The 27,738-nt window shown below is 42.1% G+C and overlaps 1 protein-coding gene across 1 annotated transcript in view; it reads right to left on the bottom strand.

The window, feature by feature from the left end:
- VWA8 (von Willebrand factor A domain containing 8) overlaps positions 1-21,208 on the bottom strand; it is a 399,072-nt gene extending 377,864 nt beyond the window's left edge. The window contains exon 1 of the mRNA XM_055426030.2: positions 20,978-21,208. Within this exon, the coding sequence (XP_055282005.1) occupies positions 20,978-21,119 (142 nt within the window). The 5' untranslated portion in view covers positions 21,120-21,208. The remainder of the gene's footprint in view (positions 1-20,977) is intronic.
- Positions 21,209-27,738: the final 6,530 nt, after the last annotated feature.

Raw genomic sequence — 27,738 nt, 5'->3', positions numbered from 1 at the left:
CCGTTCTTGCAGTTTTCCTAACTCCGTCATGACTCAACCTAATGGGCAGGAAAACTGAATCAACCCAGCCTACGTCATTAGTCAGAGTCTGGCTGCCCGGGCACAGAGAGTTGGAAGCGCAAACCACCGACTTCCAGGGCAGAGCTGGGACCCCGCCTCCAATCGTGCTCACCAGGCAGGGACACCCTCTCCCGCCCGCCTCTCTCTCTCCCTCCTCCTTGCCCTCTCACCCCCTTGCTTCTCCTCCTACCTCATTATGACTCAAGTTTTCTTTGCCTTTCCTTCTTCTGCTCTTCAACTTCTTATTGGGTGTGGAGGCCCCGTTCTAGCCTCTTTTCTATCTATAATCTCTTCTTGATGAGCTCATCTGGTCTTGGGCCTTTAAGCGCAATATATTGCTTGCTCCCAAATTTATACCTGTAATCTTGACTACAGAACTCGAAGCATGGGCAACAGCAGTCTCTGAGATGCCTAACAGTCACCTGCCAGTTGGCATATGCAAAACTGAACTTCTGATCTGTGCATGCTCCCCCACAGTATCCCCCAATTCCGCGAATGGCAACTTAATGCTCCCAGTTTCTCAGACCAGAAATCTTACAGCCAGTCTTCACTGCTCTCTCCCACACCCCATCGAAAACAGTACTGACTCTGTCATTAAGACACATGTAGTAGTGGGCTTCCCTGGTGGTCTAGTGGTTAAGAATCCACGCGCCAATGCAGGGGACAGGGGTTCGATCCCTGGTCTGAGAAGGTGCCACATGCCTCAGGGGAAATTAAGCTTAAGCACCACAGCTACTGAGCCTATGCTCTACAGCCCAAGCTCTGCCACAAGAGAAGCCACCTCAATGAGAAGCCCACTCGCCAAAACTAGAGTAGCCCGCTCTCACCGCAACTAGAGAAAGCCCATGCACAGCAATGAGAACCCAGGCAGCCAAAACTTAATTAATTTAGAAGTATATATATATATATATATATATATATATATATGTAGTACTGCCCACTTCTCCCGCCACCCTCTACCACCACAGTGCCAACCCAAGCCAGGCAGGGGCTTACTACTTCAATCCAGTTTCTCATTTAAACAGCATTCTTTCTCACCTCCTTACACATCTCCTGTCTCGATGCTCACACTCAACAGTCAATGCTCAACAGAGCGCCCACAGTGATCATAAGAAGACAGGAATGAAGTGATGCCAGTCCTCTGCTCAACCCCCATCTTTGCAGTGGCCTAACAGGCTCTTTCTGGTCTGGCCCCACTTCCCTTCTAAAGTCATCTCCTACTAGCGTCCTCCTCTCTTTTACTCAGCTGCAAGGTCTCTCACTGTTCCTTCAACATGTCAGACATACATTCATTTCAGGCTTTTGCGCTGGATCTTCCTACTGACTGTAATGCTTTTCCTAAATATATCCATTATCAATCACAGGCCCAGCAAGGAACTGATAGTTCATTCAAACTGAGTACTGAGGACAGAATAATTAAGGAAGCATTTATGAAGGTGTGGGCAGAGTCCGGGAAAACCAACAAACATGGTGCAGCGCCCTGGGACTAGCAACAACAGAAAGCCGTTCCCACCACTGGGCCTGCAGGAGCAAGGGAGAGCACACAGAGAGGGCAAGCATATTCACAACGACGGACACAGCGAAGATAAGGGGGGGAGCTGGCAAAGAGGGAACCAGGGAGTAAACACGAAGCGAACACTGACAGAACTGAAAAGTGACAGGAGACAAATTTAAAATCATACCTGGATATTTTAATAGTCTCTCTCATAAGTGATGGAAGAGCAGGGAAAAAAAAAGAAGAATAAAGAAGTAAAGATGATCCTTTCTTGACCTTTTGGCTAAGACCAAGTGTAGGAGCAAAGACCTGAAAACATTATAAACCACTTAACCTAAATCATTCTTAGAGAGCAAGACACCCAACAAGGGCAGAGTTCTCTTTAAACACACATGCAACAGTCACCAAACTAGATCTCTGGCTACACCATAATGCAAGTCTTAATAAATTTCAAAGGACTGAAATCATACAAAGTATACTTTCTGATCAAAATGGAATTAAACTAGAACCTCATAACAACAAGATAACATTTGGGAATCAAGTAACAGGCTTCCAAAAAAACCCAAAGAAGAATTCACAAAGGAAATTGGACTCATTAAGAACCAGAATAGTGGGCTTCCCTAGTTGGCTCAAAGGTAAAGAATCCACCTGCCAATGAAGGAGACGCAGGTTTGATCTCTGGTCCAGGAAGCAACTGCACCCACGCACCACAACCACTGAGCCTGTGCTCAAGACCCTGGGGGCTGCAGCTCCTGAAGCCCAAGCACCCCACGGCCCGTGCTCTGGAACAAGTGAGTCCACGGCAACGAGAAGCCCATGCACCACAACTAGACAGTGGCCCCTGCTCACCACAACTGGAGAAAAGTTCTCACAGCAACACAAACGCAGCCAGCCAAATAGTTAATACTAATTATTACTAATAATTAACAAATAAAACAAACAGGGCAGTGATCAATTAGTCATGCCTGCTGCGGGCAGAGAGGAAAGTGACACTCACGGGGTGGGGGCATTTGTCCTCAAAGGCCAGTGGTCTTGGCTAACTATTGCTACCATGCTACACTTTGCTGAGTCATCTAATCCATACCAATGGACCTCCTTTGACCTCTGTACAATTAAGTCTTACGTGTCTACTTTGGTTGAGATCTCTCTCCTGAGTTCCATGCCTCTCAGTAGCCTTTTGGACACTTTGAAATTCCAGACACACCTCAAATTTAACATGAGAAGAACAGAACTCTATCTTCTCTGTGTGTGTTGTCCAACCATCTACAACCAGCTCTACCTGATCTATCTCAGAAAATGATGCTTTTTATCTCAGCCTAGAAGGTAAAAAAATCAGAGACATCACTTTACCAACAAAGGTCCATCTAGTCAAAGCTATGGTTTTTCCAGTAGTCATGTATGGATGTGAGAGATAGACAATATAAAAGGTTGAGCGCCGAAGAATTGATGCCTTCGAACTGTGGTGCTGGAAAAGACTCTTGAGAGTCCCTTGGACTGCAAGGAGATCCACCCAGTCTGTCCTAAAGGAAATCAGTCCTGAATATTCATTGGAAGGACTGATGCTGAAGCTGAAACTCCAATCCTTTGGCCACCTGATGCGAAGAACTGACTCATTGGCTAAGACCCTGATGCTGGGGAAGATTGAAGGCAGGAGTCTCCTTCAACAGAGGATGAGATGGTTGGATGGCATCACCTACTCAATGGACATGAGTTTGAGCAAGCTCTGGGAGTTGAAGACGGACAGGGAAGCCTGGTGTGCTGCAGTCCATGGGGTCGCAGAGTCGGACATGACTGAGCAACTGAACTGAACTGATCCATAGAAAAGCACTGAATTCCTTAACTTGGGTTATCTGTTTTTTGTTTTTTTCATGAACAGTGATCTTTTGATGTGCTCTGAGTAGCTGACCTTTACTGCAGAATCTCCTTCATACCCTGACTCCCCCTCATTGCCTCTTTGGAGCAGTCTCTCAGAGTTATCTGAGATGCTATGTCCTGGGTTTAAAGTCCTCAGAAAGTCTGCCAAATAAGACATAACTCTCATCTTCTAGGCTGTGCACTGTTTTCAGACAACAGTTTTGTCAACCAAGCAGAGCATACCTCTCTCCTTTGCCTAAACTCTATGAGGACCCAGAACCCTGACAGAGTAGATGCCTCTTGTGCCCGTCCACCTCCCCAGAGTCCAGATGAAGCTGGGTCTCTCCTGGCTCCAGGATCTCCTGTTAAGGGCTGATGACTCTGAGTTTCATTTGGCAGCATCTAACTGGATGGCATCACTGACTCGATGGACATGAGTTTGAGTGAACTCCGGGAGTTGGTGATGGACAGGGAGGCCTGGTGTGCTGTGACTCATGGGGTCGCAGAGAGTCGGACACGACTGAGCAACTGAACTGAACAGGTACCTGCCTCTCCAGTTGAAAGATATTAGGGAGTGACCCCCTAATCTAAAGGTATTAGGGGAGCCCTGCTGAAAAACACTGAGAGACATCTCTAACTGGAAGATATCAGGAGAGTCTGGAATTTGCTCAGTAAAAGAAATCGAGAGGTCTGCATTGAGAGGTTGGGGAGGAGAAGGACTTGAAATATTTAAAGGAGAATTGGAAACCAGTCTCCAACTAATACTCCAGCCATATCACACTTGAAGTACCTAAATTATACTAAGAAAGATCTTAACCTTAAATGACCAAACTGGGGTGTGTGTGTGTATACATGCAGCTAAGTTAAAAATCTGGCTTGGTAAAAAATATCTTTTAAGAATTCTGACCTTAAAATCTTTGTAAAGGGGACTTGAATTTCTCTTCCTGTGTCTTTGAGATGTATCAATAAATGTTCTGCCTGATCTTAGGGAGTTTTGTTTGTGTGTGTGTGTGTGTATTTTGAAAACTTGACCTCTGTCATACTATTTGGGGAAGTAAACTTTAAGAATTTTATTTAGGTGACATCCTCCCCGATCTCTTACAGGGAAGCCTCTTACATCTTATTAGTTTGAATCACTGTTAGTATATATCTCATTAATAGCCAATTAGAGAAGCTTCTAAATCGAAAAGTTTTTAGAGAGCTATCATTATAAATGGCTGTTTTAATGGTATCTATAAAAATTAAATTAAAGATGGGAAAAAGGAAATATATCTAATGGCTATTCTCAGAACTTCCTTAGTTTAAAACAAGTAAGAAAAAAGAGTTTGGGAAGTTTTATTTGTGGTCTTTGCTTCCCCTCAATGGGTCTTACAGATGCTAATAAAAATATTAGAATAATTAATGTTAACAGGAAAAAAAACCTGTAAGGAAAGTCTAGATACTTTTTAAAACAAGGTAGAAATCTTAAAAAGACTTACCCCAAATAGATAAAGAAATCTTTAAATGGTTATTCAAAATGCAATAAATAAAATGAACACTTATGGGATTAAAACACAAGGTTTTGATATTACACTACCTAAGGTTAAGTGGACCAGAAGGGACCCCCATGTGGTCCCCAACATTAAAAGCCAAACAAGTCCACTCTATTTATTCCAGATTTTTTAAGTATATGTTTGAGGGGCTGGGAAAAAAATTACACTGAGATACCTGACCAACAATTACTTGGGGCAACAATTAGGCCAATTAATCAAAATTAACAAAAGGGCCTGAGTTTCTTGGCTCAATGCCCTCTATGAGGATCCCAGAGCCTTAAAAAAAAAAAAAAAAAAAATAGATAAAATGGACAGGGAATAAAAAGAAAAATTTCTAGAACTCCTCCTGTAAGATCAAAACTTGTGATTTGATTCTAGTGAAAGCTAAAGATATAAAAGATAGAACTGAGATAAAGTATATAAGAATTGACATATTTTCATTGGTTTTATATAAGATGGCTATACATCTGTTTTCTTTAATTCTGAGATAAGACATGTTTCACTGAGGAATATTTCCCTGAGTGGTATCATAAGACAAAACATATAGATCTGCTCATCAGGAAATACTAATTAAATATATTAAAGGAAATCAATAGGGTTACCTGAGCCATACAATGGAGAAAAAAGTGGGAACTAATATTCAAGGACTAATAAAAATAAAAACAGTGATTTGCTCTGGGTTTAACTTATGAACTTAGAAAGAGGCTCTTTGTTGAATGCTTTATGAGTTTTTCAAGGCATGACAGACTAAACTCTAAAATTCTAGAACACAGAACTCTTAACTTTTAGTTAGAAATCTCTGATACAGAAAAGCAACTTTCAAATATTATATATATATAATTATATAATAAAATACATATATACATATATATATTTGGGCAAATCAATCTTTTAGCATCACTGAGGTGACAAACAGTTCTTTGGGTAATTAAAAACAACTGTCTTTGTCCTGCAAATCCCTGCAAATCAGAAACATAAATAGAGCCCACAATGACCTGAGATTGAGTCTAATTAGCTCAGTCAGGCAAAACCTGAGCCAGGGGAAAAAAATCACACAGGTGGCAATTTTAAATTAAAAAAAAAAAAGCCTCCCTCAACTGAAAATCTAATTCATAGATTTCTTAGAATCTTTATCAAAGACAAACACAAATCTTTAAACCTCTTTTCCACAAATAGTAAAGTCTCAGTCACCTAAGCAAGCCAATTTAATTCATCTCAAGTGTCATAAAAGTCAATGCTTACAAACTAAATATTTCTACACGGAAAGAAACTGATCAAAATGATTTTCAGGTTCACGTTAATTGGAAAATATTTAATATTAAGTTAATACGTGGTACTAAGGTTAGTTTAATTTGCTAAGCTAATTAATATAGACACGTCTTTAGAGTCACCAACATTAGGTACAACACTTATTGTACCAAGGTTTCAGTTCATTTCAGTCGCTCAGTCGTGTCCGACTCTTTGCGACCCCATGAATCACAGCATGCCAGGCCTCCCTGTCCATCACCAACTCCGGGAGTTCATTCAAACTCATGTCCATCAAGTCGGTGATGCCATCCAGCCATCTCATTCTCTGTCATCCCCTTCTCCTCCCGCCCCCAATCCTTCCCAGCATCAGTCTTTTCCAGTGAGTCAACTGGTGGCCAAGGTTTAATGGAAGTTAAATAAAACTTGTTAATATCTATTGCAAATTTGTCAGTATGAAAAATAACTTGGTATAATTAAATATTTACAAGTGAATTCAATGCAAATGAGATCGTTTTTGGATGAACTTTTAAGGAATAATTATATTTAAGGAATGTCTACTTGAGAATAATCTCTCCAGATATTTGGCAACTTGAATTTAGAGCTATGCTAAATTAAGTGATGGAAGTTTATTACATAACTAAGTCATTCTCAAATAAAATAAGATACATCAATTACTTAACAGAGAAACTTTCGCCAATCTACAGAAAGTTAATGTAAAAGACAGTTCATAATTGTTTACTTCTTAGTTTTCACTAGAAATTAAGTTTTTAAGAGTTGAGGATTCTAATTTAAACATGTAATTAAAGCTAGCAGAACTAATAAAGGAAACATTTCAGTATACAGTAGAAAAGTAGAATATGTGTTTTTCAGAAAAGAAGTATTAAAAATAGAATTGCATGATATTAAGAGAAAAGAAAGTTTATCTTAGAGCTGGCTGTTTCTGGATGGAAAGACAAGGGACAAACTAAACAAAGACAGATACAGTGATGGAAGGTTTGTGGATGGTCAGGATTGGCTAGATCTAAAGTTAATTAAGTGAATTTTGTTGTTAAAGGTAAGCTGGTAGAAGACTAGATTTAATTTTCTCTCTCTTTTAAAAGAACAGTTTTCTTTGCCTTCGATCAGAAAGCACAGGATATTGGCCTATTATCTGGGAAGAATATCAAAGGAATGAGCTCAATGAGCCCAGACTCTGCATCTCCCCATACACGTATGTTTGCCTTTCATGACAGGCTGTGTGAGTTTCCATGCCCTTAAGTGATCTGTATTTGTTTTCTGAAATCATTTGTGACTTTGGTTAAATAAATATCAGCTCATATGACCTATGATACTGTTGTGTGTGTTCTTGTTTTTAAATTGGAGTATAATTGTTTTACAATATTACGTTAGTTTCTGCTATACAACGTGAATCAGCTACATGTATACATATCCCCTCCCTCCCTGCTGTGTTTTAAAACCTTTCTGATATTGTTAACAAACTTCCCAAATATGAAAATCTAACAAGTTCTTTTAGCTTCCAGCTAACTCTTCAAATGAAGAAGGAAATGGCAACCCACTCCAATATTCTTGCCTAGGAAATCCCACGGACAAAGTCTGAGCCTGGTGGGCTAAAATCCACGGGGTCACAAAGAGTTGGACATGACTTAGCAACTGAGCACTGAACACAACTCTTCCAAGGAACACTGCGACACCTCAAAGAGGACTGTTAAACTAATTAGGCTTATTTGGTATGTTGAATTACTTGAGAAACATTGTCAAGTGACTGGAGATGAACTTTAGGTTATAATGTATAGGTGAATGTCATTAATATAGATATTCCAAAATGTATATGGAATTCCTAAAATCTGATATATGCCCTGATATAATGTTATCAGTCATAATTCTGTGTGTGCTAAGTCGCTTCAGTTGTGTCCAACTGTGTGCTACGCTATGGGCTGTAGCCCATCAGGCTCCTCTGTCCATGGGATTCTCCAGGCAAGAATACTGGAGTGGGTGGCCATGCCCGCCTCCAGGGGATCTTCCCAACCCAGGGATCAAACCCATGTCTCTTAAGTCTCTTGCATTGGCAGGCAGGTAACACTAGCACCACCTGGTTCTCTTAAAATGTTTTATGTCACAGAAATATCCAAGTTTCTTGCCAACTGCATTGTACTCAAACCTCTAAGCATGCCAGTCCAAGTTTTGTCCTGTATACACAATCATTGGTTCACACTGACAGTTCAACAAAATGAGTCAAGAAGACTCATAAAAAGGACGTTTTAGCAAATACAAGTTTCTGACAGTCTTCAGATAAATATGATTTATAACTTTATGACTTTTTTGGAAACATATTGGCTTTTAATATTTGTTTTCCAGAAAAAAAACTCACCTCTTATGCTATGGCCTACAACAAATTGATGAACTATATCTTTGTAAACAAAGATATAACATTTTTCTCTCTACCTGATCCTTCCAGAATTTGGCTTCTCTGGCTAGCTCTCTGTGGACTTGATGGTTTATTGCAACCAATTATAACTAGTTATACTAATCACGGGAGAAGGCAATGGCAAGCCACTCCAGTACTATTGCCTAGAAAATCCCATGGATGGAGGAGCCTGGTAGGCTGCAGTCCGTGGGGTCGCTAAGGGTCGGACACGACTGAGCGACTTCACTTTCATTTTTCACTTTCACACATTGGAGAAGGAAATGGCAACCCACTCCAGTGTTCTTGCCTGGAGAATCCCAGGGACGGGGGAGCCTGGTGGGCTTCCGTCTATGGGGTCACACAGAGTTGGACACGACTGAAGTGACTTAGCAGCAGCAGCATACTAATCACGAGTTATACTAATCATTATTTTAATTTGTTCTCTGTTTCCAAATTCTTCATTCTTTGTGTCTCCCTGCTACACCTTGACTTTGCCAATGTTATTAGCTGTATTACTTATATCCTATCTATTTTATAAGATTCTTATCTCTTACATTACCCAATGTGTAACCAGGCAAAAAAAACTGATAATGGCTAAACATCTTGACGGAGAAGGCAATGGCACCCCACTCCAGTACTCTTGCCTGGAAAACCTCATGGGCGGAGGAGCCTGATAGGCTGCAGTCCATGGGGTCGCTGAGGGTCGGACACGACTGAGCGACTTCACTTTCACTTTTTCCTTTCACGCACTGGAGGAGGAAATGGCAACCCACTCCAGTGTTCTTGCCTGGAGAATCCCAGGGACAGGGGAGCCTGGTAGGCTGCCATCTATGGGTTCCCACAGAGTCGGACACGACTGAAGTGACTTAGCAGCAGCAGCAAACATCTTGAGGTATTCAGTTCAGTTCAGTTCAGTCGCTCAGTCGTGTCCGACTCTCCGCGACCCCATGAATCACAGCACGCCAGGCCTCCCTGTCCATCACCAACTCCCAGAGTTCACTCAAACCCATGTCCATCGAGTCAGTGATGCCATCCAGCCACCTCATTCTCTGTCGTCCCCATCTCCTCCTACCCTCAATCTCTCCCAGCATCAGAGTCTTTTCCAGTGAGTCAACTCGTCGCATGAGGTGGCCAAAGTATTGGAGCTTCAGCTTTAGCATAAGTCCTTCCAGTGAACACCCAGGATTGATCTCCTCTAGAATGGACTGGTTGGATACCCTTGCAGACCAAGGGACTCTCAAGAGTCTTCTCCAGCACCACAGTTCAAAAGCATCAATTCTTCGGCGATCAGCTTTCTTCACAGTCCAACTCTCACGTCCATACACAACCACGGGAAAAACCATAGCCTTGACTATACGGACCTTGGTTGGCAAAGTAATGTCTCTGCTTTTTAATATTCTATCTAGGCTGGTCATAACTTTCCTTCCAAGGAGTAAGCGTCTTTTAATTTCATGGCTGCAATCAGCATCCGTAGTGATTTTGGAGCCCAAAAAAATAAAGTCTGACATGATTTAGTCATGAATGATCTCTTTTTGTTCTGCAAAAGGGTTCAGTTCAGTTCAGTTCAGTCGCTCAGTCGTGTCCGACTCTCCGCGACCCCATGAATCACAGCACGCCAGGCCTCCCTGTCCATCACCAACTCCCGGAGTAGATCACATTTATAACTCTACATACTAACAATTTTCAAAATAAATAGGATAACTGCAACAATGTAATTCTATGTATGCGAAAAAGCAACAAGAGAAAACATGTTCTGGATCATAAAAGACTAGTAAATCGAAGGATCCAGAGGATTTTAAATTATCAGTGGGGTCTAATCCAGAAATTAGCACCTGAAGTGGTGTATCAAGAACCTGTGCCTGACCTAGAAATAAGCATTCCCAGCAATGTGGGACGAAAATTGGTTATGAAATGTTTCTCAAACATTGGTCATATTTTGGACCAGAGAGACTGTGAACTAAAATACTCCCTGCCATATCAGTAAACAAAGAATGTTGCAGCCATCAAGCCCCAACATCACACCCACCCAAAGGTGAGCCCTGAGGGAACTCAGGACTGAAGCAAGATGCCCACCACTACAGCCACCCATGAAAGTGCACTCTGAGGAGACTGGAGATGAGAAGGCATAGGATACTGGCCCCAGATGTCAGCAGTGTGTTTCAAAGGAACAAGCCCTGACTTTGCATCCTTCCATACACAGAAAAGCACTAAATTCCTTAACTGCAGATACCTGGTCTTCTTTCATTAACAGTATTCTTTTGATGTTCTAACTACCTGGTCTTTATTGCAAAATCTCCTACATACGCTGGCTCCCCAGCTTGACTCTTTGGAGCAGTCTCTCAAAGTCATCTTAGATGCAGTGTCCTGGGCTTGAAGTCCTCAGAAAATCCACCAAATAAAATTCTCAACTTTTAGGTTGCGCTTTTTTTCAGACTACACATTTAAAAAATACATTTTAAAGAGTGTTGTAACAATTTTTGATTTTAAATGTCAGTGTTTATAATACAATGGAGACAACATGCTCTTCAACTATGTATACTTATCAGGGAAATTTCTAGATATCAACCTAAAAATGTACACAGGGATATATATTTGTAAAACCTGTCTAAGAATTAAGTGAGAAAAACATCTGAAGACCGCTGCTCAGTCTATAAGACTATAGCATTTTGTCAGCAAAGTCTATGTTTTAATTATTTTTGTATCCCCAGTGCCAAAAATAATATCTCAAACCAAGCAGGTATTCAATAAATGAATATATAAATGAATGATTATACTGGGTTGGACCAGAAGTTCCTCCAGGTTATTCTATAACGTCTTATGGAAAAACTCAATCGGACATATGGCCAACCCAATAGTTTTTAGTCAAATACTGTTTTTCTTAATTAAGTATTGTTTCAAGCCCCGTTTTCTGCTCTTTGAAAACAGCCCATCTTCTAACGTGCTCAGAAAGCAAGTAATTAAAAATAAAATAAACTGAGCAAAAAATGTAAAAAAAAAAAAATCAAGTCATTTATCTGTAAAAGATTCATATAAGTGAAGTACTATAAGTGTTACTCTAAAAGAGAAGGATGATACTTACACAACAGGTAATACAGCATAAGCAAAAGACACTAATGCACGCCTCTCTTCAAATAAACCACAGAAACATTTTGGTTAAGGGCAATTATTGTTAAAAAAGATTTGAGTTAACAAAATACTCATAATGGAAATTGTTAGAATAACTAAGAATGAGTTAACAGAAAGCACAAATTATTATAGAATATGCTGCTTAACATTTATTACATTTATTATTACAAATAATGCAAAAATGTAAGCACTGAGCTTTCAATGAGAACTGACTCACTGGAAAAGACCCTGATGCTGGGAAATTCTGAAGACAGGAGGAGAAGGGGACGACAGAAGATGAGATGCTTGGACGGTGTCACTGACTCGATGGGCATGAGTTTGAGCAAGCTCTGGGAGTTGGTGATGCACAGGGAAGCCTGGCATGCAGCAGTCCATGGGGTCTCAAAGTCAGACACAACTGAGCAACTGAACTGAACTGTAACTGTAAGCACACATAACTCATAACAGATTAACCTAAATCTCCAAACAGTCCACAAACTGTCACATAACTACTGCTACCAATGAATTAAGTTATATATTTTATTTAATCATGGAAAACATGGACTGAAAATTAAAAACTCTTAAAACAATCTCACAGTTAAAGTCTTCCAAACAAAATCAATTTTAAGGCCATTTTTAAAATAACAAGGCCTGATTTTATCACTTGTAATGATCCTAAAGTAAAGGGATTTCCCAAAAGTTTACAGGAAAATAATTTCTATATTCACAAAAACAATTAATAGTATCTTTTACATTACACTTACTCTTGGACAAATATGTTTGGACATTACTCACCCAATTTTTAGTGGACAGCTGTTTTGTTTTACATGCCCAATATTCTTCCCTCTTTTGACAACAGACTCCCTCTCCAGTGGAGAATAAGCCCCATTTGTTTTGGGTAGAGTTCAAACCGACCTTTACCCCTGCACCCAAATGCCCAGAAATGAGCACCCTGCCTAAGCCCTGTCAGAACATGCCACTCTCTGACCACAGTGGTTGTTTTAGAGACGGGCCTATGATCCAAGGCTGGCCTGCGAAAGTTCTCACCAGGACTTTTGTCGGAGCTCACACTGTGAGCTGTAAGGACAATCACAATCTAGGCCTGTCGGTGAGGCTATCACTGCTACCACCTTAAGATAGCCTGCCAGACACTGAAACCAACACAGCAAAACATCAGATTCCGCAAAGGAAGAATAGAGAGTGGCGGAACCAGGGGGAAACGCAGAGAGCCCAAGCCCTAAAGATATCCTGACATCCTGCATCTAGCCGAGGCTGAAGTCACTGGACTGCTCATCTATGTGAACCAATGACACGTTTTTCTGTACATATTTCTGTCACTGAAAACCTCATGACTGCTAACTAATACAACCAATTTTGTATAGTAAAGGCAAGTGGAGCAAGTGTCACTATTCCTATTTTACAAAGAAGACACATACTCAGAGAGGAATACAGGACATTTTGACCCTGAGGATATTCTGAGAACAAACATTTCAACCAAAATAATACTAACAGTCAAGAATTTTCATCAAGTGATTAGCTCTGGAATAAAATTAAGCCAAAAGAACTTCGTGATCAAGTTTTATAGAGCACTTTTTAATCTTTTTAAAGTATTATTTTCTAGTAAAGATTTTATTTGTCAATTACTCTTTTGTCCATAGAGAATTTCACCAATTACATCCTCTATCCTCTGTCCGCTGTTTTCCTTTGTGGCTATCAGTGTCGACTGAATATCAAAAAGACTTTGCTCTTTCTTCAATTTTTAATCAAGAAATGTTGTAGTATATACCTTTGCCAGAAGTTTATTGCAATGGCACCCCACTCCAGTACTCTTGCCTGGAAACTTCCATGGACTGAGGAGCCTGGTGGGCTGCAGTCCATGCGGTCGAGAAGAGTCAGCCTCGACTGAGTGAATTCACTTTCACTTTTCACTTTCATGCGCTGGAGAAGGAAATGGCAACCCACTCCAGTGTTCTTGCCTGGAGGATCCCAGGGACGGGGGAGCCTGGTGAGCTGCCGTCTATGGGGTCTCACAGAGTCGGACACGACTGAAGCGACTTAGCAGCAACAGCAGCAGCAGTTAAGTCTTTACATTTTTTGTATGACTGATAGTTTTTATTTAATTTTTGGCTACCCCAGGAGAATTGAGGGTATTTTCCTCAGATATTTCAGAGCTGTTCTACTGTCAAGATCTTTATCTATCTCAAAAATGCCTTTCTTAGTTACATATTTCAGGCACATCCATGGGCAGCCCTTCTAAAATGGGAGATGCAATGCTTCTTGCCTGCCAAATTGTAGACTACGAATCAAGTTAATTAACATACACACCTTGGGACATTTAATTCTGAAATAGACTCACAATTCAATGACCTGCAACTTTGAACTAAACCAACCAAAGAAGTTGGCTTAGTTCTAGGTTTCTCAATAGCAAGGTTTCTCAACAGACGGATTCACTGGGCCAGATGATTCTTTATTGTGAGGGGATGTCCCGTAGAATGGTAGAATGTTTAGCAGATTGAAGGGCTTCTACCCACTAGATATAAGTAGCACCCCCATTCTCTTGGTGAGGGCAACCAAAAAATGGATTCAGGCATTGCCGAATGCCCCCTGGGGAAGGGGTATTACCTCAGTTAAGAACCATGTAAGTGTCATCATTTTTATTTTTAATACAAAATCTAGACCCAAGAGAAAACCAAATTTATCAGCAGTTTCCAGGTTAGTCTCTGTGTTCCCAATAAATTGTCTTCCTAGCAATTTATTAGCTTACAACTGTCCTGGGATTTTACTGCTAAATTCTTTAATACACAAAACTCACTGTCCTCAGGTGCAAAGTAGTTAATAATTTCCCCAAAGTTCAACACCTAGTAAATACAGAGCTAAAACTTGCACACACACATATAGGTTTTTCCCTTTACACTATATCTCTGAATTGAAGCAAGAGTTCTATATTTCCCTTCCCCAAAGTCATTAATTCTATTATAAACTAAGGATATAATCTTAAAATCACAAAGATATATACGGATGAATGTTCATTACACCATTTATATGTTTAAAAATAGATAACCTGAATGTCTGAGAGTAGGAAACTGGCAAAATAAATTTTATGGATAAATATATTTATGCTTATTTAAAATAACCATATAGAGCAATATTTATCACCATATTAATACACTAACAATAACAGCTGAGAATAAATTATAAAACATATATGATTCAATTTTTAAAAAAGAAATTTGTATTCACATACATAATAATATATGTATTATTTTACAAAACCCTTCCAGATGGTAAAGCATCTGCCTACAATGCAGGAGACCTGAGTTCAATTCATGGGTTGGGAAGATCCCCTGGAGAAGGAAATGGCAACCCACTCCAGTACTCTTGCCTGGAGAATTCCATGGACCGAGGAGCCTGGTAGGCTACAGTCCATGGGGTCGCAAAGAGATGGACACGACCTTGCAACTTCACTTTACAAAACCTGGTAACATTAATACAAAAAAAAGACAATCATGAATCTGCATGGAAAGAGTCCGTTTTAGAGGACTTGTCTGTATTTTACATACAACGAACATACATGTCTTATACAGAATTTTTAAATACTTCTATTAAAAAACCTATACACAAAAGTCATAAAGTAGTGAATCCCTTTACTAATAACGGTATAAAAGGACGGTGCTCAACATGTCAAAGTGGATTTACAGAGTTATGTTTCTATATTATCACTTGATCCATGATAGACCTGTGCCTGCTTGACATGAGAGTCCTACTGAACTAATCTGTCTCCTTCTGAGAAAACACTACAATAACCTTTATTGAAAATTCTTTGTGGGGAATTCCCTGGCAGTGCAGTGGTTAAGACTCTGCACTCTCACTGCTGAGAGCCAGAGTTCACCCACAGCTCAGGGAACTAAGATACCACCAGCAGCTTAGCCGGCCAAAACAACAACAGCAGCAAGAGAGTGGCAGATTCATGTCAATGTATGGCAAAACCAATACAATACTGTAAAGTGATTAGCCTCCAATTAAAATAAATAAATAAAAGCATTATCCTGGAAAAAAAAAAAAAAAAAAGCTCTGCAGCAGCTAACCTCCTTGTTAAACCTCTCTGCTATAAAGCCAAGAGACAATACAACTAATTGAAGTGTAAAGAGATATGCTGCTGCTGCTGCTGCTAAGTCACTTCAGTCGTGTCCGACTCTGTGTGACCCCATAGACAGAAGCCCACCAGGCTCCCCCGTCCCTGGGATTCTCCAGGCAAGAACACTGGAGTGGGTTGCCATTTCCTTCTCCAAGAGATATGCAGAATTTACATATTATGGATGTTTAGACAAAGGATAAAAAGCAGTCAGTTTGGAGCTTCTTTTTTTTTTAAACAAAATGACCCTCTCTTCCCTCTGCTTCTAGGGTTTATAAAGTTCCTATCTTGAAGACCAACACAGCAAATTCCAGTCACTCCTGCTCCCTCTCTGTATGAACTGAAACATAATAAGACACTGAATGCTTATTAGGTACAACAAGTCAGTTCAGTCAGTCAGTTCAGTCGCTCAGTCGTGTCCGACTCTCCGCGACCCCATGAATCACAGCAGGCCAGGCCTCCCTGTCCATCACCAACTCCTGGAGTTCACTCAAACCCATGTCCATCAAGTTGGTGATGCCATCCAGCCAACTCATTCTCTGTCGTCCCCATCTCCTCCCACCCCCAATCCCTCCCAGCATCAGAGTCTTTTCCAGTGAGTCAACTCATCACATGAGGTGGCCAAAGTATTGGAGTTTCAGCTTTAGCATCAGTCCTTCCAATGAACACCCAGGATTGATCTCCTCTAGAATGGACTGGTTGGATCTCCTTGCAGTCCAAGGGACTCTCAAGAGTCTTCTCCAACACCACAGTTCAAAAGCATCAATTCTTTGGCGATCAGCTTTCTTCACAGTCAAAGTCTCACATCCATACATGACCACTGGAAAAACCATAGCCTTGACTAGACAGACCTTGGTTGGCAAAGTAATGTCTCTGCTTTTTAATATACTATCCAGGTTAGTCATAACTTTCCTTCCAAGGAGTAAGCGTCTTTTAATTTCATGGCTGCAATCAGCATCCGCAGTGATTTTGGAGCCCCAAAAAATAAAGTCTGACACTGTTTCCACTATTTGATTATATTCTTTGCAGCCAAAGATGGAGAAGCTCTTTACAGTTAGCAAAAACAAGACCAGGAGCTGACTGTGGCTCAGATCATGAACTCCTTATTGCCAAATTCAGACTTAAATTGAAGAAAGTAGGGAAAACCACTAGACCATTCAGATATGACCTCAATCAAATCCCTTATGATTATACAGTGGAAGTGAGAAATAGATTTAAGGGACTAGATCTGATAGATAGAATGCCTGATGAACTATGGACGGAGGTTCGTGACATTGTACAGGAGACAGGGACCAAGACCATCCCCATGGAAAAGAAATGAAAAAGAGCAAAATGGCTGTCTGAGGAGGCCTTACAAATAGCTGTGAAAAGAAGAGAAGCGAAAAGCAAAGGAGAAAAGGAAAGATATAAGCATCTGAATGCAGAGTTCCAAAGAATGGCAAGGAGAGATAAGAAAGCCTTCCTCAGTGATCAATGCAAAGAAATAGAGGAAAACAACAGGATAGGAAAAACAAGAGATCTCTTCAAGAAAATGAGAGGTACCAAGGGAACATTTCATGCAAAGATGGGCTCGATAAAGGACAGAAATGGCATGGACCTAACAGAAGCAGAAGATATTAAGAAGAGGTGGCAAGAATACACAGAAGAACTGTACAAAAAAGATCTTCACGACCAAGATAGTCACGATGGCGTGATCACTCACCTAGTGTCAGACATCTTGGAATGGAAGCAAGTGGGCCTTAGAAAGCATCACTACGAACAAAGCTAGTGGAGGTGATGGAATTCCAGTTGAGCTATTGCAAATCCTCAAAGATGATGCTGTGAAAGTGCTGCACTCAATATGCCAGCAAATTTGGAAAACTCAGCAGTGGCCACAGGACTGGAAGAGGTCAGTTTTCATTCCAATCCCAAAGAAAGGCAATGCCAAAGAATGCTCAAACTACCGCACAATTGCACTCATCTCACACGCTAGTAAAGTCATGCTCAAAATTCTCCAAGCCAGGCTTCAGCAATATGTGAACCATGAACTTCCAGATGTTCAAGCAGGTTTTAGAAAAGGCAGAGGCACCAGAGATCAAATTGCCAACATCGCTGGATCATAGAGAAAGCAAGAGAGTTCCAGAAAAACATCTATTTCTGCTTCATTGACTATGCCAAAGCCTTTGACTGTATGGATCACAATAAACTGTGGAAAATTCTGAAAGAGATGGGAATACCAGACCACCTGACCTGCCTCTTGAGAAACCTGTATGCAGGTCAGGAAGCAACAGTTAGAACTGGACATGGAACAACAGACTGGTTCCAAATAGGAAAAGGAGTACGTCAAGGTTGTGTATTGTCACCCTGCTTATTTAATTTCTATGCAGAGTACATCACGAGGAACGCTGGGCTAGAAGAAGCACAAGCTGGAATCAAGATTGCCGGGAGAAATATCAATAACCTCAGATATGCAGATGACACCACCCACATGGCAGAAAGTGAAGAGGAACTCAAAAGCCTCTTGATGAAAGTGAAAGAGGAGAGTGAAAAAGTTGGCTTGAAGCTCAAAATTCAGAAAACAAAGATCATGGCATCTGGTCCCATCACTTCATGGGAAATAGATGGGGAAACATAAAGAGATAAAAATAGTATATAATTTATATCTATTGTTTATGTACCATGTTGTTCTTTTTCCAAACTACTAGTAAGCAACATCAGTTACTGGCAGAGAGATGAGTTACCAGCCACATGGCTGAGAGCTGATGAGCACATCTTCCCAATGTAAACTGTAATTCATTACAGCACACAGCTATTTGTGGTTTACATTTGTCCATGGGTGACATCTGGTTCAAAAGGGGACACGCCAACCTTGATGGCCAATGTTACATCCTAGGGAAGCCCAGAGCTTGCCACCTGTTTACCTGGCTCACAGCTGTTTTTACTTGAGTCCAGCTCTCTGGTGAGTCTCTGCTGCTGCTGCTGCTAAGTCACTTCAGTCGTGTCTGACTCTGTGTGACCCTATAGACGGAAGCCCACCAGGCTCCCCCGTCCCTGGGATTCTCCAGGCAAGAACACTGGAGTGGGTTGCCATTTCCTTCTCCAATGTGTGAAAGTGGAAAGTGAAAAGTGAAAGTGAAGTCGCTCAGTCGTGTCCGACCCTCAGCGACCCCACAGACTGCAGCCTACCAGGCTCCTCCATCCATGGGATTTTCTAGGCAAGAGTACTGGAGTGGCTTGCCATTGCCTTCTCCGCTGGTGAGTCTCTAGGTACATTTATCCTCAGTCCTCATATCTTCAACCTTAAGAATCTTTGTGGTAGCAAGGCAAGCAGGGTTAATATTAACTTACTCTTTGTGTCATGAAGCTACGTGACTGGGACTAAGAAGTGAATATGTCATTAGTAACGTGTACATGAGTCTCACATTTGCAGCAAAGCTTGTACTTTGATCTGCTCAACATAATACACGTTTTGAGGACATGTCTAAATGTTTTTATAATCAACATGTGTTATTCATGTAGAAAGAACAATTATTTTTTAAAGTTCACATGACTTAACCCTGCTAAGGTCCCCTGGAGGACAAAATGGGAACCCACTCCAGTATTCTTGCCTGGAAAATCCCATGGACAGAGGAGCCAGCTGGGCTACAGTCCATGGGCCAAAAAGAGTCAGACATGACTTAGCAATTCAGCACACACACAGGCAACAGCCTACCTAGATAGTTCTCACAGTTCAAACCTAAAAGAAACTGTTTTCATTTCTTCTAAAGCCAAGAAAACAATAAACCTCACATAGCTGAAAATATACTAAAAATAATAAAGAAGCTAACTTTGGACATTAATATATGTCAGGGATCCTAATAACTAATTAAATCCTCACAACAACCCTATCTAATATGCTTTCATTATCCTCATTTTACAGTTAAGAAAACTGGGACACAAAATTAGGTAACCTACTCTCAAATCCCCATACAAATATATATACACACACACAGAGTGCAGAAATGGGCTCCAACCCAGGCTGATTCATTCTAAAGCCTGACTTATAGATTATGCTACACTTGCACCTTTGACCTCTGCTAAGGCAAAGGAGAAACAAACAGCTCAAAGAATGATTAAAAAAAAAAAACCACCCTAGAAACATAGTAACTGATAAAGTGGCAAAATCTGAAATACAACTCTATACAGGAAAAAGGAAAAAACCATTTGTTCAATGAAATGAATGAAATGGATAGGACTCAATCTCCCTCATTTCTGACAAGGAAAATTATTGGTGGGTGGGGGGAGCAGCGTGCAAAAGGAACAACGAAACTAGCAATTTCATAGTGAAAATCTCCGTTATTCTTAGCAACGACGCTGAATATCTTGCCTAGAATCACTCTGCCATTCAAGTGAAGCAACAACATACATCCCTTTCCTTAACCAGCACAAAGGATCTAACTCCAGCACAAACGCAAAGAGTCCCTAAAACCAGTCCGGGCAGAGCCAGGAAATACTTTGCTTAGAAATCTGAGCAGGGAATTCCCTGGCGGCCCAGTGGTTAGGACTCTGGCGCTTTTCACTGCCAAGGGTTAGCTGTGTCATCTGCAGGAAGTCACTTTTCCTTTCTAGGTCTCCATGACCTCAATCTTGAGTCAGGGGTTTAAACTAAATCAGTTGAGGTTTGGGTTCTAGGACATCGTGAACTGGGAGAAAAGAAAACTTCCAAGCAGAACTTCGACAGAAAGGCTCAAGGACACGTTTAAAACAGAACGAAGGGGTACTCTGGCGAGAACGTACGCTTGTCAGCGGCCGCCAGCCCTGGCTGGAACGTGGCACGGACTGACTTCCATCCAGGCCCCGGCGCTCGGAGAGCAAGGTCGGGCCCAGCTTTCCGCAGCCTCTGAGGGCAGCTGCATGATGCCCTGAGTGTGCTGTAATCTAAGTCAGAGTCCCTGGTGGGTGGTGAAGGAACCACTGGGGTCAGGAGAAAGCATCATTTCAGACCATCAAGAACCGAAAGCCAGGCCCCTCGCGTCAGAGAAGGAGGCTCAGAGACTGCAAACGCCCGGCCCGCGCTACCCAGCAGAGAGCGGCGGGGACTAGAGCTCCCGGCGCCGCGCTCCTTCCCAGGGAAGGCGCGGGGAGTGCGGGGAGAGCGGGGCGCGGGGCCGCGCGGCGCCCGGGGTTACCTGAGCCGGCCCCCGCCCCGGCGTGCAGCAGCCTGGCCTCGCAGCGCGGCGCGCCGCCGCCCGGCTGGCGCCGCACCACCTGCCGCAGGAGCAGCCGCACGCGCCGCGCGGCCGGAGGGCCGCCCAGGAGCCGCGACTGCATGCGGGCCGGGGGGCGTCGCCGAGCGCCGGGACCGGGGGTCCGGAGCGGGCGGCGCTCCGGGACGGGCGGCGCGAGGCGGCGCGACCGGGCGGACAGGAAGCGGCGGCGCGCGGGGTCCGCCGGAAACTCCTTCCCCCGGCGCGCCCGGCTCGGCCGGCCCGGGCCGCCCTGCGCCCGCTGGGGGGCCGGACCCGCCGCCGGAGCGGCTCCCGCGGCCGGCGGGGCGGAGCGCGTGCCGGCGCGCGACCCCGGGGCGGCCTCGCCCTCACCCGCGGCGCGTGCCCGGACTCCCCCGGCAGGCCTCGGGCGGCTCCACGCGGTCCCGTCCGCGCTCGGGGCTTCAGGAGACGCCGAAGGCTGTGAGTCGCCTTTGATGGTGCCACTCTTTCTTGGTTAACGGCCCGGCCTTCGTGTATTTCGTGATCGCTTGGACTGCAGCACGCCAGGCCTCCCTGTCCTTCACCGTCTCCAGGAGCTTGCTCAGACTCACGTCCATTGAGTCAATCGGTGATGCCCTCCAACCATCTCATCCTCTGTCGTCCCCTCTCCTCCTGCCCTCAATCTTTCCCAGCATCAGGGTCTTTTCTCATGAGCCGGCTGTTTGCATCAGGTGGCCAAAGTATTGGAGGTTCAGCTTCAGCGTCAGTCCTTCCAATGACGATTCAGGGTTGATTTCCTTTAGGATTGACTGGTCGGATCTCCTTGCAGTCCAAGGGACTCTCAAGAGTCTTCAACACCACCTTCAAAAGCATCAGTTCTTCAGTCTTCTTTATGGTCCAACTGTCACATCTATACATAACTACTGGCAAAACCATAGCTTTCCAGTACACTGCTTCAAACCCTTTCCAGAATTGTGTAGGTCTTCTGGAGATTGTGGATACACCTATCTGGATTTGTTGTAACCATATCTGTGTATTCAATCAGTACCTGAAAGCCTAATCCTTTTTTCCCCCCCCTGCATGTTTTATTACCACACCTTAATAAATTCTAAACAGAAAACTCACATCTTGGCAATCAGTTCAGTTCAGTTCAGTTCAGTCGCTCAGTCGTGTCCGACTCTCCGCAACCCCATGAATCACAGCACGCCAGGCCTCCCTGTCCATCACCAACTCCCGGAGTACACTCAAACTCATGTCCACAGAGTCGGTGATGCCATCCAGCCATCTCATTCTCTGTCGTCCCCTTCTCCTCCCGCCCCCAACCTTTCCCAGCATCAGAGTCTTTTCCAGTGAGTCAACTCATCGCATGAGGTGGCCAAAGTATTGCAGTTTCAGCCTCAGCATCAGTCCTTCCAATGAATACCCAGGATCGATCTCCCTTAGAATGGACTGGTTGGATCTCCTTGCGGTACAAGGGACTCTCAAGAGTCTTCTCCAACACCACAGTTCAAAAGCATCAATTCTTCGGCGCAATACACAGACCAAAATATCAGTAAGGGCCCAAATCAAACACTTTTTGAGTTGTTCTCCTGTGCAAGAGTTCAGTTCAGTTCAGTTGCTCAGTCGTGTCCAACTCTTTGCGACCCCATGGACTGCAGCACACCAGGACTCTCTGTCCATCACCAACTCCCGAAGTTCACTCAAACTCATGTCCATTGAGTCGGTGATGCCATCCAGCCATCTCATCCTCTGCCGTCCCCTTCTCCTCTCACCTTCAATCTTTCCCAGCATCAGGATCTTTTCAAATGAGTCAGCTCTTCACATTGGGTGGTCAAAGTATTGGAGTTTCAGCTTCAACATCAGTCCTTCCAATGAATATTCAGGACTGATTTCCTTTAGGATGGACTGGTGCAAGAGTTACATAACTATGTCTTTAGTAAGAGAAGAAAGTATGACACTGGCTAAGGTTGCCTCTCTGTCATCCATGCCAAAAGCGGAAGTGGTACTACCACAAAACAAGCTAAGGCTAATATAACAATACCACATCTCCAAAACATCAGGAGTGCATTGAGCAAGGCAAAACGTTTACATTGTCACACCAAACAAACATCAGACAAAAAGAATGCAGAAGACTTCACTTTGAGCTAAAGGCCTTGCTAATTCTAGAGCTGTTACCATCTTTAAATTATATTGAACACCTACCTTATGTGTGACACTGTGATGGGTGCTAAGAAGAAAGTGGGTAGAAGACTTTACAAGAAAAACGCTGAGGGAACTTCCCTAGGTGTCCAGTGGCTAAGAGTCTGAGCTCCCAATGCAGGGGGCCTGAGTTTGGTCCCTGGTCAGCGAACTGGATTATACTTGCCACAACTAAGAGTTTGCATGCCCCAACTAAAGATTCCCCATGCCACAGTGAAGATCAAAGATCCTGCATGCTGCAACGAAGACCAGGTTCAGTCAAATGAATATTTTTTAATGAAAAAGGGAAAAAGTTGAGCTGGGTGAGACTGTGCACCTTGCTGAGGACTGAACTGAACATGTTCAGGCTGAAACTGTCTTCTAACGTAGTTGGGGAGACAGTGAAAATAAAGTAACTGTGTTTGCATAGTGCATTACCACATGGTTACACATGTCTGTTCTCATACAACTTCATACTGACAATAGCCCTTCAGACTGCTAGGGGAGAATGACATAGATGTAGAATGTAACAGTTTATAAAATACTTCTCCCACTTTGAGTGCATCCTATATATCAGGCATCGTGCTAAATATTTTAATGCATTATCTCATTTCATACAACAACACTTTATTATTATTATTATCCCCCATTTTACAGATGAAGAAACTGAGGCTGGAAAAGTTAAGTACCTTGGTCGGGGCATTTCTATTTAATCTTGCTGGAATACAGAACATGCTTCAAACCACTGGAAGACTAAGGTAATTTATACCAATTTGATTGGTATAAGCAGAAAGAGTTCTTAGAGTTATCACACTGGGGAAATCAATACAGGTTACAGTGTGTTCATTCATTCAGCAACATTTACTGAGCAACTGTTGCATAAACAGTATCCTGCCAGGTTCTGTGTAGCAATGGGCTTACATCAAGTATAGAAGACAAACGTACAAATAAAGAATTACAACACAACGTTTAGGATATTTAGAGTCAAAGTACTCTGGGGCAGAGTGCTTCCCCTGGCAGAGGTCAGGGAGATTTCAGAGAAGATATTGTTGGAAGTGCTTCTTAAAGGATATGCAAGATTCTTTCCAGCTGAGAAAAGGGTAGGTCATCAGGTCTGACAGAAGGAAGAACAGGTACAAAGGTGCAGAAAGCTGAAAATACGTGGCATGACTGGGAAACAGAAAGTGAGTCACTGTGTCTAGGGATCAAGTGCATAAAGTAGTTTGTAGATATGAGACCAGAAAGAGAAACTGGGGCTATGCTGTATGCGAGGGGAAAGAGTTTGCACACCAACCTCTGAGAAACTGAAAAATGGTAAAGACTTTTTGGAGTGACAGATCTGCAATCTGAGAAGGAGATAACTAAACCGGGGAAAAGGGAGCATCCGAGCTTCAGTTTGAAGGTTAGTTTAGATTTGGGTAAGCAAAGAAGAGTGGTAGACAGCATGAGTAGAAGCTTAGAGTCCTGACAAGTGTGATTAATTGATGCGGACAATGAGACCAGCCAGGTGAGAGAGTCATGCATGTCTTTGAAGAGTGGGAAGGTATTGTCAGAGAGAAACGCTATAGAGTGAAGAACGTTGAATGGCTAGATGATCTTAAATGAAGAAGTTGGACTTCACCTTATAGGCAAATTGGGTCAACACTCAATGACCCAACTGATCAATATTTGATGATACTTTAAGCAGTGACATGGACTGTGAATTGAGTAAGACAAGAAGCATCAAGTTCCAGCTATGTAGCAGTAAAAAAACCAAAATCTCTACTTGAAACGAGGAACCCCTGCTGGTGGCTGTGAAGCTGAATGGGAGAGAGGAGACCTTGGGAATGTTTAATATGTAAGAGATGAATCAGAGCTGTTTCATTTTAAGAGATGTCCATCATAACCTCTAGGTAACTTCTCTCTCAAATTCTCACTAAAATAACTGGTACTCTTGATAAAACACACTGCCAACATCTGATATTTCCTGTTAAACATGTTCCAGAGTCTGGGAGGAATATTTCTTGCCTGGCACGTTACTGTAATTGGGCAGAAAGTGAAAATTAATCATCCATCCATGCTGTGTCCAATTAGAAAAAGGTCACTTTATCCCTCCTTACTGCCTCCCTGACTGAGAAATCAAGGAACCAGACCAATGTCTGGTCCAGGAGTTAGGGCTTCCCAGACGTTGGTGTGCCTCTCGATCAGGTGGGCAATTGGTTCAAATGTCCACTCTCAGGCTTCACTCCCCACCCTTAACCTGAAGCTCTGACACAGCAGATCTGCAGGGGTTCAAGAAGATGCATATTCAGTAACTATAACTATAGGAGATCACCTGCACGCCGCATATTTCAGCTATAAGGCTGGACAGCAGTTCTTTCTGTTGCTCTTTTGCTACCAAGGCTGTCCCACCTCTTTATCCTCGTCAGCACTTTGTAGAACAATGTGTAAGTGCTCTCCCTTCATCTGCAAGCAACTAGAATAAAAACTAAAATAAATAGAATAAAAGCTGAGCAGGGAATTAGAGCAAGAAGGAAAAAGAGAACAGAGCATGGCACTTTTACATCATAAAATGTTTTTAGACTGGGACATTGGCAGGAAAAGAGAGCGGGGGAAGCGGTGATTAAAGTAAGAAAGATACACTAGCAGAGGAATTCCCTGGTGGTCCAATCAGTGGTTTCACTGCCAGGGCCCGGGTTTGTTTCCTGGTTGGGATCCCCAAACCAAGTGTGACCAAAAAAAAACAAACAAAACAAAAATAGAAAAAGAAATTCTCCCACTACAAAACACCGAATAATGTTGGATAAAATATTTTAAAGTTTCACATAACATGAATTTGTAAGCTTATGTGAAAGTAGGAGAAGTTCTCTAAAATTTTGGATATCAGCAAAGAACAGGAAGGAGAACCAGAAGCCTGGGCTGGAAGAAGAGCCTGAGAGGGTAAGGACTCAGTGAAGGTGCTAGATGCTCTGGGGATATTTACTATTCCTGCTGCACATAGCTATAGGGGCGTCAGCAGGGCAGGGAATAGATTGAAGACTCCATCATAAAGCCAGGACTGGCAAAACAGTTAGCTAAATGGTGGACTAAAAAAAATTGCAAAGGGAGACAAGAAATCACAGCTGTCGTCTTGGATTCTAGGTAGAATTATTTTTCTTCCCTTTTAAGAATGGTGACTTCTACTTGAAACTCAGATGGGTTTAAGGCATGATACAGTATTTTCTTGTTATAAAGAAAAAATGTAAGCCAATAATTTAAAAGTGAACTCAATAAATGTATAGGATATTTGAGCAGCACAATTAACAAACTTTATTTTATGAATATACAAAAAAATAAAAAAGCATCAGTTGGAGAATGTATGTTATTCACAAGAACAAGTGCAACATCAAAAATGGGGTTTATTAAAAGCCACAAAGAGTTGGGAGGAAGGCTCAAGAGAGAGAGGATATACGTATACTTATGACTTATTCACATTATTGTACAGCAGAAACAAACACAGCATTGTTAAGCAATTATCTTCCAATTTTTTTAAGCCACAAAGCTAGTGTCAACAAAAATCAAAATATAGAGGACATTATTTTGATATTAATGCAATCAAATAAGAAATTGATTTTAGGACAATTAAAATTACAGATATCCTTCTATATACTCATGAGTCAAAGAAAAAAAATTAGAAAACACTTGGAACTGAACATTAATGAAAATGCCTGCTAATAAATAATGCAAAGTGGACCTAAAGCCAAACTATGCATAGAGTCTAAAAATTAGTAGGCTAGGGACTTTCCTGGTGGTTCAGTGGTTAACAATCTGCCTTCCAATGCAGAGGGCACTGGTTTGATACTTGGTCTGGGAAGATCCTTCATGGCACAGGGCAACTAAGCCCATGCACCACAGCTGCTGAGTCCACGTGCCCTAGAACCTCTGCTCCAAAACAAGTGAAGCCACAGCAGTGAGAAGCCCATGTACCACAATGAAGAGTAGTTCTCAAACATCAAGAAAGTCCTTGCACAGCGACAAAGACCTAGCATAGCCATAAATAAATGAAATGCCTTCTTAAAAATTAATAGGCTAATTTGTCAACTTAAGTTTAAAAAAATAATAGATTAAATCCAAAGGAGGTTGAAGAAAAGAATAATAAAGACATAAAAAAAAACATATGAAGTGAAAAACAAAGAAGAAAATGACAAAAAGTTGGTCATGTGTAAACACTGATTTTTATGGCGGAAATAAAGTGAAGTCAATGGAAAGTTTAGCAGATAAAGTCAGATTAAATTTTCCAGAAAAAGGAACACAAAGACTAGGAAATATTTCAAAATTAGAGAGTTAGTGCTGGAGGTTCATGTTCCAGAGTTCAGGAATTCCTGAAGGTGAAAACAGAATTAATGGGGAAGGAAATAATTCAATCATCAAAATTCAAGAACATGTCCCAGAAATGAAGGAAACCAGTGTCCAGATTAAAAAGACCCAGACCAAAGTAGCTGGTTGTGAAATATCATTAAACTGGGGACAAAAAAATAAGCTTTTTAGCTTCCAGAAAGAAAACCAGACTTTATATACAGAATAAAGAATCAGAATAATATTAG

This window comes from Moschus berezovskii, chromosome 13 (assembly GCF_049115385.1).
Source record: "Moschus berezovskii isolate FMDL1 chromosome 13, NW_MosBer_1.0, whole genome shotgun sequence".
Lineage (NCBI taxonomy): Eukaryota > Metazoa > Chordata > Mammalia > Artiodactyla > Moschidae > Moschus > Moschus berezovskii.
Note: the sequence above shows the minus strand (reverse complement) of the source record. Positions and strands in the feature narration are given on the sequence as shown.